The sequence below is a fragment of the Ostrea edulis genome, chromosome 4 (assembly GCF_947568905.1).
Source record: "Ostrea edulis chromosome 4, xbOstEdul1.1, whole genome shotgun sequence".
Taxonomy (NCBI): domain Eukaryota; kingdom Metazoa; phylum Mollusca; class Bivalvia; order Ostreida; family Ostreidae; genus Ostrea; species Ostrea edulis.
In genome coordinates, this window is record NC_079167.1 from 56,602,654 (window position 1) to 56,616,215 (window position 13,562).

The window sequence follows — 13,562 nt, forward strand, 5'->3', positions numbered from 1 at the left end:
CCTCAGTTTAGAATTGGATATAAAATAGTGACAAAAATTCATTGTTTACAATGAGCATGTATTAAAAATGCCAGATCTAGCATCCAGTTTTGATAAATGTTCCGAATATACAATATCTTGGTAAAACTATACATGTTCAGTGATGTTTTCAAAAATGATGCAATGTAATATACCTGAAAGGATAAATCTTCAAATAAATTACCAACACCAACTAAAGAGACTCGCAAAAAGAATACAAAAGATTGAGCTGAAAGCAGCATTACTGAAATAGTGCATTAATATGACTACATGTACTTGTATGATGACTGAATCCTCAACACTCTCTGTTCTTAAATGTTTCTCTTCTACAGAAATATCCGAAGCCCAATGAATAATAAAGTATACATACATACACACACACATATATATAGAGGCAAGTGTTTTTTTTCTTTCTGTGATACAGCTGCATATGAAAATATATTCACATGATGACTTCTAGTGAATGATAAAGTTGCCTCCTGAATGTAATATCTAATGAGGATAAATATCATATATTGTATCAATGGTGGTGTATTTAGTGCTGAATATACCATTTTGTAAAATTAGCGCAGACATGTTGACAAGCTGAGGTCCAAATCCAACTCCAATTATTCCTTTACATTAAGCAATGCAAAAGTTTTTTGCAATGCCTCATACACCGTTGCATTCTTTTTCTACAACAATTTGCCAAGCAAGTCTATGATAAGAGCTTAAATTAAATTCAATCCAATCTACAACTAAATTAAACTTAAAACTAGCACACTGAAAGTTTACAGTGTAAACAGACACCAAAGAGTGACATCGATTACAGAAAGTACTCCATCAAAATTAATAAACATTCAGGTTCGTTCTACTGTGGAATCAATCCAAATTTGTGGGGGCAAATTTTCATGAATTGCCAAAATTTTTACTGTTTAGTTGAAATGCAGTTTTTGTACATAGAAAAATTACCAAATTGTAATTGAAATAATGGATCTTCAGTATTTTATTGACTTTTTAAGTTCATGGAAAAGGGGTACCCCAAAAAATCATGCTCCCATGAATTTTAATGACTCCAAAATAGTAAGTGAAGAGAAGAGACGTTAAATTCATTCTGGTTTCAAACAAAAAAGAGGTTAACAGGAGAGACAAGGAGGAAATTATTAACATTACATCACATCTACATCACATCACAAACTTAAGTAAAGAATAATCCGCAGAGAGCCACCCTATTTGAGTCTTGTAACCAGAGTTTGCTCCGATGCAAGATGATAGATTACAAAACATACAAACCTCATATATTGTGTCGTGGTGTTTTCCCTAGTGAACAAGAGATATAGTCAAACACTAAATGAAAATTATAAGCACAATTCTTCTCCTCGGGGTGAGAAATAAAACACTAAATGAAAATTATAAGCACAATTGTTCTCCTCGGGGTGAGAAATAAAGCACCTTGGTACAAATTACAATGCAGACCAACAAATATTTGCATGTGCTCTGTCCATGGCCTGAATATATCCAGACAACAATAAAAGCAAGTGCTCAAATTGTCTCAGAACGTAACTCTAAATATTGAATTCTACTTCACATTACTGGTATACTTCCTATATGTACATGTTGCTAATTTTAACCAAATAAATTTCAATGGATGATGTTTAATGAATGGTCTAATTTGGACCTAATGCTAACTGTAATTTAAAACTATATGTACATACATTGTAGATAATAAAACTGTTTACATAATTTCATTATTTAATAGGTAAGATATACAAAACTAATCATAATTTTAACAGTGAATTTATGACGCATGACATCACAAACACTTGATTTTTCCTGCAATTTTCATTTCATTGACCAAAATTTCTTCTTCTGCAAAAAGTATGGGCCACATACATCAGTCATGAAATGATTGACATATTCTGTCTTTAAATCTACATAAATCTAGTTTGAGTCCAGATAATTTCCTTTTGAATATCAATATTGTGATGTCATACTCCTTCAGAAGAGGAATCTGATATGGAATAAAATAAACTTTAATCAAAGTTTCTGACTACTAGAACATGACGTTAGTTTCATTATGGAAAATTTGGAGCGAGACAATAGATCAAGATATAGAATTAATCTAAATGAGGAAGACCATATCATGCAAATGATTTATAAAAACAAGCAACATAAGATTATGGGTGGTAAATGACAGTGTAGAGAATAAGATTTATCAGGACACAATCAGGATTTATTTTGAATCATTTTTTCCATTTTACAGTTTCAATGGTAGAAGAATAGTGAAATCCTCATTAACATAGCTGAACTATAGAGACAAATGAAATTCTTGTACATTTACATATTTTCTGAACAACACCAAAAAGTATTGCATGTAGAATTCACAAATCATAATTCAGCAGTACTTGAAACTAATGTTACAATGGGAAGAAGACATAATGTTAAGCATGTACATACTATAGTTAGCGGAGTGCGGTCCACAAGGGGATCCCACTCAAGTTCCCCCTCTCCGTGGGACTTTGGTTCTTCATACTGATCTGGATCAACACCAAGCTCTAAAATTCAAATTAAAAGCTACAACTACAACAACCAAAGTAATAAGCAACAGGGAAAGCAACAATTAAGTCTGCAGGACCCAGTTGTTCGAAGGTTAGTCAACTTTAACTAACAGTTAACTTGTCATTAACTCTTACATTTATATAGCATTAACTAGATGTTAACTGTCAGTTAAACTTGACCAACCTTTGTGCAACTGGGTCCAGATTTATAACAATATTCACATACTAAAGCTTCAAGTAACATTCATTAGATAAAAAAAAGAGATGTAAATAACAAAGGTAACTCATAACTCAGTGACTGGTAAATGTACTAAAATCAACTGAAAGTGAATTTTCCATGATCAACTTTATGAAAATTGTAACCATCTCTTTGGAAAATCCGGTGAGAAGTCCAGACAAATCATTCTTCTCACAAGAGACATTTAAAAGATCGGCCTTCCTTGTACAAACCTTTTGCCTTCTGTTGCCTCTCCATTTCCTCTAGAACTTCTGATATAGAGGAAGCAGGCCTATTCTTTTTACGATTGTACACAGGGTATTTAATACTGTCTTCTGGTAAGAATGTGGTTTGAACTGGGTACTCAGCGTTTTTAAGGTTTGCTGGTAACTAGTAAATGACAACATCAGAATATCATCTGAACATGCTAAAAATTACAAATGTTCATGTTTTAAGGAAAATAGCAATACCTTTTTCAAACAATACTCAATGATTTACAAGAAGATATAAATCCAAATGATTTATCATTACTATTCAGACTGAAGATAAAATGCAGCTTGGTTCACTTACTGTGTGAACTTTTCCAGGGGTAACTCCATTTTGTTTCCTTCTGTTAGCTGTTAAAACAAGGTACGTAAATATAATTGAAAGCTGAGACTGAAACAGTAGGAAATAGAGAAATCTAAAAAACAAAAATTGAAAAAGTTATTCTGCACCTTACAAGCTAATATTAGTAATAATGACCCCACCTTTGACCTGGTACCCCAAAAAATGTTTTTCTTTTGCCTTCACTTCCTTTCTATTTTTGTACAAATATTATGTTTTTCAGATTGAATGTATCGTGGGATACATATTGTTTCCCATTTCAATGATGTAAATATCTGGGGCTCCTACATCCCAAGGTTGTAATGCCAGACTGCTCAAAAAAAGAAAAGTTTACATATTTATGGGATTCAACCCTTGAGTCATTTCTACTTTGTAGCACTGAGCTTTAATTAGTCAGTTAAAATACCCGAATTATCACCTTATACTCAATCCCAAAATAATTCACTCATCATGACCTTGAGCTTTGGACCACAAAATAAAAACGAAGTCTTCCTCTAATCATAAAAAATATGAAGTTGGTAAGTAAAAACTACTGGGTATATGTCACATATAAGTGTTGACAGGGATCATCATTAACAGGTGTTGTATTGCCAGGGACAAGTACATTACACAATCCCACAAGTGAATGCTTGGTTGGGCAAGTAATTATCTTTTTTTTATATCCTCAACCTACTTTTAAAATAATTGTTGTCCGTGGTGAATAAAAGATGAGTTTTTAAAGATATCCAACACTATTTTTACAATCAGTTGATTGTCAAAGGTCGCATGTGATGTCACTGTACCATGTGACTACCTAACTAATTAACAAATTTTTGCAATCAGGGTTTAGATTTAAATCCGTTAAGTGACTTATTATCGCAATATTTCAGCAAACTAACTATTAGAATTAATTACTATATGCATAAGGAAGACAAAATGCATATAATTTAGTATAAAATGGAAACATGCAATGTTTCCTCTAACTATCACACAAAATACAATGTTAAGTAGTTTATTGTAGTACTATCAATACTATTAGTACTCACTACTGTAACATGCGGATGCACTAACTGGACAAGAATATACAAACTCTATTGAAAGTTAAATAAATTTAATATATATACGGTGTGACAGTTGGACCGAGCGAAGCATGAAATGGTCATTGACATGTCCCAATTACCGGTAAGTGATAATCATAATTCCGATAAGTACGGTAGATTATAATTCATTTAAAAGTAAAATATTATTTATGAAATTTTCCTTGAGCTAAACGCCAAGTAAGATCTAAATATTAAAGGGGGATGTATGAGGACAACAGTTCTACAGGATCCGCCTATTTATTTAATGCAGGGAATATGATGCAAGGTGATGTAAACAGTGCATTGTGATGTCACATTTAGCCAGCGAAGCAAGGCTCTAAAGGTAACACATGTTTCAAATCAAACAATTATAAACAACAACACATCCCGTTTGCAATTATTAAAGACTGTTAAAACTAAACAAAATTAACCAATAAATTCAAAATGGTAAAAAAGTAAGTGCAAGTATATCATATATTCTTATTTGAAGAAACTCATGAACTCGTTCATCTATTTAGTCGTATTACTGTTTTTCTATTTGATGATTGGCTAAAAACTTTAATAATAATAATCGTATCATTCATTTTTAACTATCTGGGTGTTTGAATTACAAATTGCATGTCAGTCTTGTATTTAAACACATTTTTGGCATTCAAAATTAAAACACAAATAACTGTAGAAGCAATTAATGAACAAAACAAAATGGCAGTGCCCATATGGTTCACAAAATTTTCATTGAACGTATGTAAAGATTATCTCTATTCATTTGCTGATTTTTTCATTTTTTCTTTAACATACATGTTACCTTTAGAGCCTTGCTCGGCGAAAGGCCCATCCGACCTTTGCTCGGTATTATCCAGGACAAAGAAACAAAACAATACTGTTTTAAAATATTCACAAAATCTCTGGTGCTTCACAAGCTAATAAAACTTCTAGTCCATGACTGGAGTCTTATCCCATAATAAATATTTGAACTGTAAGTTCATCTCTCTTAAACCTATTAAATATTCACTGGTAATAATTTACCAGTAAACTTGAAAAATAAACCAGTAATATACTGGTAAATATTTTAATTCAATCTCTGAATTAAATTCTCCCCCACACCACTTAATATTATCAACTTTTAACCCCTAAAAATTAAATATTAAACACACACCTTGATATGTAGTGTATCCCAACTACTGTGAAATTGCTGCGACTGCGCGTTCTTACTACAGATACATCATATAATATTACAAAATGATGCAAAATACACTAACCAATCAGAAACGTCGTGCACCTGATTGTCAATCAATCACAGGCAATACGTGATACCCTAATTCCCACAGCAATGAAAAGTTCTGCACGCTTTTCACCATTTAATAGAAACAAGTAAAATAAATCAACTGCTCAATAATCAAAGTTAATTTGGTAACAATTAAAGAATATAGATGTACAATCGCCGCTTACAACTTTTCAAATCTTCAAAAAAATGCATCATGGGAAACTGACTTCCGGAATAACAACCATGTGGTGTAGACATACTTTCATACCAGGCAACAATTTACCGAATAAAAGATAAATAAACATCGTTTTATAATTATGTGATACTATAAATACTGTAGTAAACTATTGGTATTAATCATATTTTACAGTTACAACATTCCTGCCTTAGTGAAGAAATAAACTTGTATGTTGCAATATACACTCGTGAAATATCATTAAAACATTGTAGTTTACTATAAATACTACCACTATACACTGTATTTATTACACTATCTATCCTATCAGTGCTCTAATGTCAACAAAATTTAAATAAATAAATAGGCTTTTTCTCTAAAGAATTAAAGCACTGATATCATATTAACAGAAATATACAGAACTCAAGGGAACTAAAATGTCCCATCTTTGCTGTATTCAACCTCTTGAAGCTGTTTACTGTAAACGTGGTTATTAATGTGTGGGTAAAATTTACACTGATTACGCAGTAACATAATCAGTGTAAATTTCCCTGACATATATAGTTATAAATATTTGATATAATATATATTATATTCAGTTACCACTTATTTTTTCCCCCACGCGTAATGTTGGATGTAGAAAAACGCATATTTAACCACCAGTGTTAATAACCACTTTTTACAGTAAACTACTTTTTGTTTTAAAACTTACGTCCCAGTGTGGCAGACACCATACTGAATTCATCCCATGTGGCTATGTGGATGTCCTTTTTCGGAGGCGGAGGAACGGGACTGTATGTCTCCATGCTGTGGTTCAGAGGTTCCTTCATCTCAATGTCATCTAAATATTTCTTACGTACATCATACGTAACATAGCGAGTACGCATTCGTCTCATGACAACAGCAATGAGAATAGCTATAAGGCACATCAGAGTCACCACGGAGGAAACAATCACTGTAAAGGATAAATTTGTATCAAAGGATTGAACCCAAATCTACGTACATTTATCCATAAATACTGATAAATAATATCCTTAAATGACAGATGATTGATCTGCATTTTAAAATCTTCCTACATTACTACCATAGATTTCATGAAAAAAGACAACCAGATTGTCTTCACATAAAATTCTTTGCCAACATTCATTTAAAACAGATTGGCCAGTCAAAAAATGCAAATATCATATTACCAGATTTCAAATACTATCTAACATTCCTGTGATACCAACAAATGTTATAAGAGATGCACTTTTAATTTCAGCTAACTTACAAACGGTCATTGAGGACATGTCTTCTGTGGTGATTTCTCCCAGTATTAGTGTTACATTTAGAGGTCCCTGGTCAGCGGTGGTAAGGCCCATGTCAATAGACGTCTGTTCTATGGTAGTGGTAGTGGTTGCTGCGATTAGGGAGGATGGAACATGAGTTGTTATATTGTTTCCCACTCCAATGATGTAAATATCTGGAGCTCCTACATCCCAAGGCGGCATAGTAATACCACGCTGCTCCAAAAAACAAAAGTTTACATATTTACCATTAATATTTGTTTCCTGAATATCGGTCCCAGAGTAACAATAAGAAAAATTGTCAAAGAAACTTTTCATTCTTACATAAATGTATTTATCAGTACTTACAACCATTCACTAGAACGTTTCAAAGAATATGTGCCAAATGAAGTTATGGAGCATGACAGTCACAGATCAATGGACAAAGTGATCAGTGAGTTAACAGGCCAAACCCCCCCCCCCCCCCCCCCCAAAACCCTACTGTACATTCCATACTATATGTTGTTATCAAAATTCTTGTTGATTTGTAAGAAGCTTATCTCATGAACTCAAACATTTCTCTTTTTATTTATTTATCACTGAAATAGATCCAAATCCTTCAGAATATAGCACTAAGAACGGATATTTTACGATATCAAGTACTCAAATTACATAAGTAATACATATGGTAGTCAAGTTTCACAATACTAGTAAATAAAACTATTTTTTCTCTTGACTAATTCAAAAGGTTTCAGGTTTATAAACCGACCTGTGGGCTGGCTGTGGTAGTGGGTATGTATGCTGGGGAAGTTGGGCTGGTCATTGGATGGATGTCGTAGTCTACAGGCGAGCACTGGAGCACTTCTGGCCCAAACAATAACAGGGATCCATTCTTCAGGTCCCTCAGTTCCTTCATTGGCTGTACTATAAAGGTTCTGTCTCTATTCACTGGTATGTAGGTTACCTCTGAACATTTCAAAAAAGCCTTGTTAGTTAACATGACATCAGAATAAACGTGTATTTTTTTCTGTTTTGTGGTCACTAGTTAAATCCTGAATGCTCCATCATGCACTAGACTAAGTCTGGATTATTCCGACATTTGTGTATATTTCCCACAAATGTCTGAATGCTTTAATATTTTTTCTTTACTCAAAATGAGGCTTATTGAGATTCTGATAGTCAGATTAGCTTGTTCAGAAAGGTGATGCCCATGTTTATGAAAACTACTTTGAAGCGAACTCTATAAAGTTTAAGCATACATTTCTCACTGAAAGAAACACAGATTCAGTGTTTAGAGCACCTTTTCTCCAGAAAAAATGTTTTGAACACTTCCCAGCACAACCACCACTTGGTGTCTGGAATGATCCTGGTTGAAGATAGATTATTCTCACTTTTTGGATTTTGTGAAATGCCCCAAATTTTGACCTAAGCAGAGCAGTTATGGACAGCATAAAGGTTCTTTAATGTACCAACACCTACCATGTCAGACACAGGGCCTCTGTTTATAAGGTGATATTTGAATGAACTTCTAACCGACATATGAAATATCATTATGATCAAGTGAATGGCTCTTAAAGGGACTGGTTCACGATTTTTGATAAAACTATTTTTCATTTTTGATGTTAAACATTAAAAATATAACTCATTTAATGTTGACAGCCAAAATTTTAACCTTCTGAATGTAAGAATAAAAGCAATATTTTAGCTTTGAATCTGTGTTATGTAAACAAAGACTCGAGTCTTCAAGCAAGTGAAATATTGCTTTTGTAATATAAAGCATCTTAATTTTGCCTAGTCACAAATTTAAATTTTTATATGACACATTTTACCAATATGAAGGATATAATAACCTTAGAAAATTTTGTAAACAATAACATACCGCAATCTTTGTTTACAAAACAAATAATAAACTCTCTAAAATGAGCTTCTGTGATAATGTATAACCTTAATGTTTATATGAAATCTTTTAAATACATTAGGCAGTAGATTTTGATCATTAACAGTGAAAAAGAAAATTTTGGGGGAAATCGTGAATCAGTCCCTTTAAGATATTGAGCAGACAACATGTGGTCTACCGACCGACAGGGGCAAAGCAATATGCCCCTCTTTGAAGGGGAGCATAAAAAGTAAATAGTAGCGGGTACACATAAATCATATATTGTCTATAAATAGCCTCACGCGGATCAGGGGAATCCCAACATGAAGCATATAAATCAAACGCAATTCCAACTGTTTAACTTTAAGGCTGAAAGAGCGTAAAACAACGAATTACTAAGAGGTATTTGATATTTTTATTTCTTTTAAACTTATGGCACAGTACTGTTGTAACAAAATACAAATATGGCTTTACACATACAAGATCACCAATGAACTGAAAGTCTGAACTGAACAGATGACTTACTGGAAATGATCGAGTGACGGTTGTTTGTAAACATCGATTTAAAATCAAATAATTCTGGTTAAAACGGGTGAAATAATGTATGACATGTCGTACGGCCTAATAAATACAATTTAACAGCATTTTACAAGGTGGAAACATTTTTGTCAAAATTCGGACCATACAACTTTAAATAGTTTGATGATACTCTCCTAACAAAAAGTATACAAATAGATTCCTGTGTACAAAAATAAACAAGAGGCCCATGGGCCATATCGCATCCAAATTTGAATCTGTACTATGTCAGGAAGCTTTTATGTAAATCTCAGCTTTTTTGGTCCAGTGATTCTTGAGAAGATTTTTAAAGATTTTCCCTATATATTTGTATGTAAAAATTTGATCCCTATTGTGGCCCATCCTACCCTTGGGGGTCATAATTTTAACAAACTTGAATCTGCACTATGTCAGGAAGGTTTCATTGTAAATTTAGCTCTTCTGGCCAAGTGGTTCTTGAGAAGATGTCGATTTTTAAATGACCCCACCCTATTTTTGTGATTATCTCCCCTTTGAAGGGGGCATGACCCTTCATTTGAATAAACTTGAAAGCCCTTCATCAAAAATGCTTTTTGCCAACTTTGGTTGAAATTGGCCCAGTGGTTCTAGAGAAGAAGTCAAAAATGTAAAAAGTTTACAGATAGACAGACAACAGACGATCAGAAAAGCTCACTTCAGTTCAGGTGAGCTAAAAATCTCAATCCAACTTCAACTTATCACATAATTCAGTTAACACCCCTCTCTTCTTCCTTTTCCCCATATCATAAATACCTGATATACAACCAGTGAAGTTCACCGTCTGTTCAGGGTCTCCATATTTCTGTTCCATCATTCCAGTCAGCCGAGGAATCAGTCCTCCAACCAGCACAGTATCCATATCATCTAAATGCATGCTTGTCGTGAACTTCTTCCTCCAGGGTGATCGGTTAATCTACATAAACATAAATAAATGATCTGACACTTATGTATCAATGCATATAATTCAAAATATTTATTTCAATATTACAATTCTAAAAAAAGAGAAATCATATATGGTGATTATTAACAGAATATTCTGAATAAAATTCTAGAATACCACAATACCGGATCCAGTTAGTACTCCGTATAACAGGTTTTATGGCAGGGTGTTTACTTTTATAACTGACTTAACACACTTAAAAAACAAACTTTTTAAAAAAAATAATGAAAAAATTAAAAATTTAAAAAAAATTTTTAATACAAAAAATGGAATACAATTCACCATATAAAATGTAATTTATTCCCAATTTTTTTCAAGTAAATCCAAAACATGGGAAAAATTTGTATAGTTATATAGTGAAGGGTAATACATTTCAATTTTTGAACATCAGAGAAAATTTACAAGCCCCCTCCCCCAACAAATTTTATACTTGTATGTATAACAACCAAACTAAGCCAAAAAATATATAGCAACCAATACATCCATTTTTTTGGTTTGTATCATATGTTCTTAAAATTTTACTCTTATACAATGAATGAAATTCTATAATAGATTGCATTCAACCGCAATCAGTTTTTACCATTGGTTAAGATCACATCATTTATGGGCATAATTGAATTGTTGTTGACTTTATAGATCGATTGCCTGACTGTGCACAAAGATACACAAATTTCAAATTTGGACTAATCATCGTGATTACTGGATGAGAACCAGTTATTGCCAACTCAGTTATTCCATGTGAAATGTAGTGTATTACATAAGATGACAACACAGGCTTTTTTTAAAAGTCGATCAAAAGTTCAGCTCAAATATTTCTACATCAGAAAGTATCTACTATCCGAAAAGGGGTATTCACATGTTATTAAACCTTATATGGAACTTTTGGGATGTGACAGAACGACTGATTATATTTGACTTTTATACACCACGGTCACGTGATAATAACAATTGTAGGGCAAAGTTTATATCGATGCAAATGGTGTTTAGCTAGCAGATGGCCCTTAAAGAGCTATGCGCAGTCCTACGATGACGATTCAAGTCACTATTGGTGCTTAGTACCTGGGTGTAAATTAGATGGAAGGGAAAAGGTCATTTAGACACGTATCATTGGATGCAAGGCGTGAAGATTTACCGATATTCTCAAGATACTCCCTAGATTTACCTCCCTCGCCAACTCACAATTTAATCAAATGCATTTTTCTATAAATAGTTGTAGTGATTCCATTCTTTCAAAGATAGCAATTAAATGCAGGAATTTGATAGCAAATTGAAGTATTCCATGCTTGTATACTTAGTTGTTATTGTAATCCGGAAGTGACATGCCCTACAAATTACATTCAATGCGCAATAAAAGTCAGAGTGGATCCGTATCTCGAAAGTCCCGTATTTTGCATCATCAACCTAAAACCAGTAATGCAATGAGAACCTGTAAACTTTTCATATGATTCGACAATTTACATTTATATTCTTGGTCAACTCCAATACCTCAAAAATTGAAAATCTAAATGAAATTCATTATGACATAGCCCCAGTACTGCGTAAGCATATAGACACAAAATAAATCTACATTCTATTCTTCCTTACAAATGTAATTCACATAAATGCTGTTTAGCAGATTACTGTTGATTAAATGTACACAAGTTAATAATTATCACATAATCTAGCGAGAGATCACCACTCGCAAATTAGAATTACTCCCTTTTATATTGCTGAAATACATTTTTAAAAAAATTGATTAACAGGCAACTCACAGATTCATGTAGTCGCTATTTGACATCTATGATTAAGTACATGTATTCATGTAAAATAAAGAATCTACAGTATGTCCTATGTTAATTAATTACAAATGTTTTTAATGTAATGAATTTAAGAATATAATATTCATTCCAAAAAATTGCAATAATTGGTACAACTACCCGAGAGCTAAACCCCTTAAACAACCCCTTTGAGAATTAAGACCATAACTTGTAATTTTAATATTCTATACAAATTCATAGACTTTTTTGTGACAAGACATGGTATATTGTTTAGGAATGAAAGAAATAAGTTCGATAAAGTTGAGAAAGTGGTCTCATGCAAGAGGCTTTTCTTATGCAAAATTTTGTGAGATTACAAACATTGAATAAGTAGTGATTTCCATAATCTCTGTTGCCAATACTTATGTAATTTAAATTGCAAGCATTTTCCCCTTGTATATATTGAAAACGTGGATGTCTAACATAAATTTAGAGAGGATTATAAACAAACATTGATGACCCATATAATAGTGATTGCTGAGTGTTCTTTATGCAATTCATACATGTATACATAACTCAATATACACTGATAAAATGTATACAAGTGTGAAAATGTCAAATAAACTGTGCTTGTTAAAAAAAATCAATACTTAGGGAAATCTCAATGATTATCAATATTTGAGGAGACAGGGTGATTATGAACAGTCATTTCACTATCTTACTCTTACTGATAATAGTGTTTTACTATTGAGTACATCCACTACATATATGTCACACCTTCATTTAATCATTGAAATTAATCTTCATACCTGCTATAAAAACCAACTATACGGTAGAGCATGTTAATATAAGGAGAGGATTCAAATACATGCACACTATAAATACATCTCACTTACATGTATGTAAAAGTAACATTTTAGAAGAAAATGGAAGGGGAACACAAAGACTATCTAGATGAAAATAAAACTTTGAAATAAACAAAACAGTTATAATGAGTATGTCCCTGTAACCAAAACAAAACATTCAAGCATAACAAAGAAGGAAACCTCAGCTTCCTGACATTTTCAGTACACCCTTCAGCATGCACCACCATGCAGCATGTTCTCGACAATGTTCATTAATTTCATAAATGCTAATTTTCTCAATAAATTAATATGATTTGATGTATCATTTGGAATGTTTAATCGGACAGTAAAAAATATCCATTACATGTACTGTCAAGTATCTTATGTGAATTATAACAAGAGACCCATGGGCCACATCGCTCATCCGAGTCACCTTGCCCGAACCTACCCCC

General features: G+C 32.7%; 1 protein-coding gene across 16 annotated transcripts in view; it reads right to left on the minus strand.

The window, feature by feature from the left end:
* Window positions 1–13,562, minus strand: part of LOC125668405 (axotactin-like) — a 77,173-nt gene that overhangs the window by 2,649 nt on the left and 60,962 nt on the right. For 13 of the 16 annotated variants that reach the window (XM_048902546.2, XM_056163078.1, XM_048902541.2 and 10 more), the window contains 8 exons: window positions 10,343–10,502; window positions 7,910–8,106; window positions 7,146–7,377; window positions 6,588–6,830; window positions 3,343–3,389; window positions 3,006–3,162; window positions 2,455–2,552; window positions 1,291–1,317 (listed from right to left, as the gene is read on the minus strand). In XM_048902546.2, the coding sequence (XP_048758503.1) occupies window positions 1,291–1,317; window positions 2,455–2,552; window positions 3,006–3,162; window positions 3,343–3,389; window positions 6,588–6,830; window positions 7,146–7,377; window positions 7,910–8,106; window positions 10,343–10,502 (1,161 nt within the window). Of the gene's footprint in view, window positions 1–1,290; window positions 1,318–2,454; window positions 2,553–3,005; window positions 3,163–3,342; window positions 3,390–5,592; window positions 5,648–6,587; window positions 6,831–7,145; window positions 7,378–7,909; window positions 8,107–10,342; window positions 10,503–13,562 lie in introns of those variants that run through there. The other 3 variants (XM_056163085.1, XM_056163084.1, XM_048902552.2) reach the window with 2 other exon arrangements.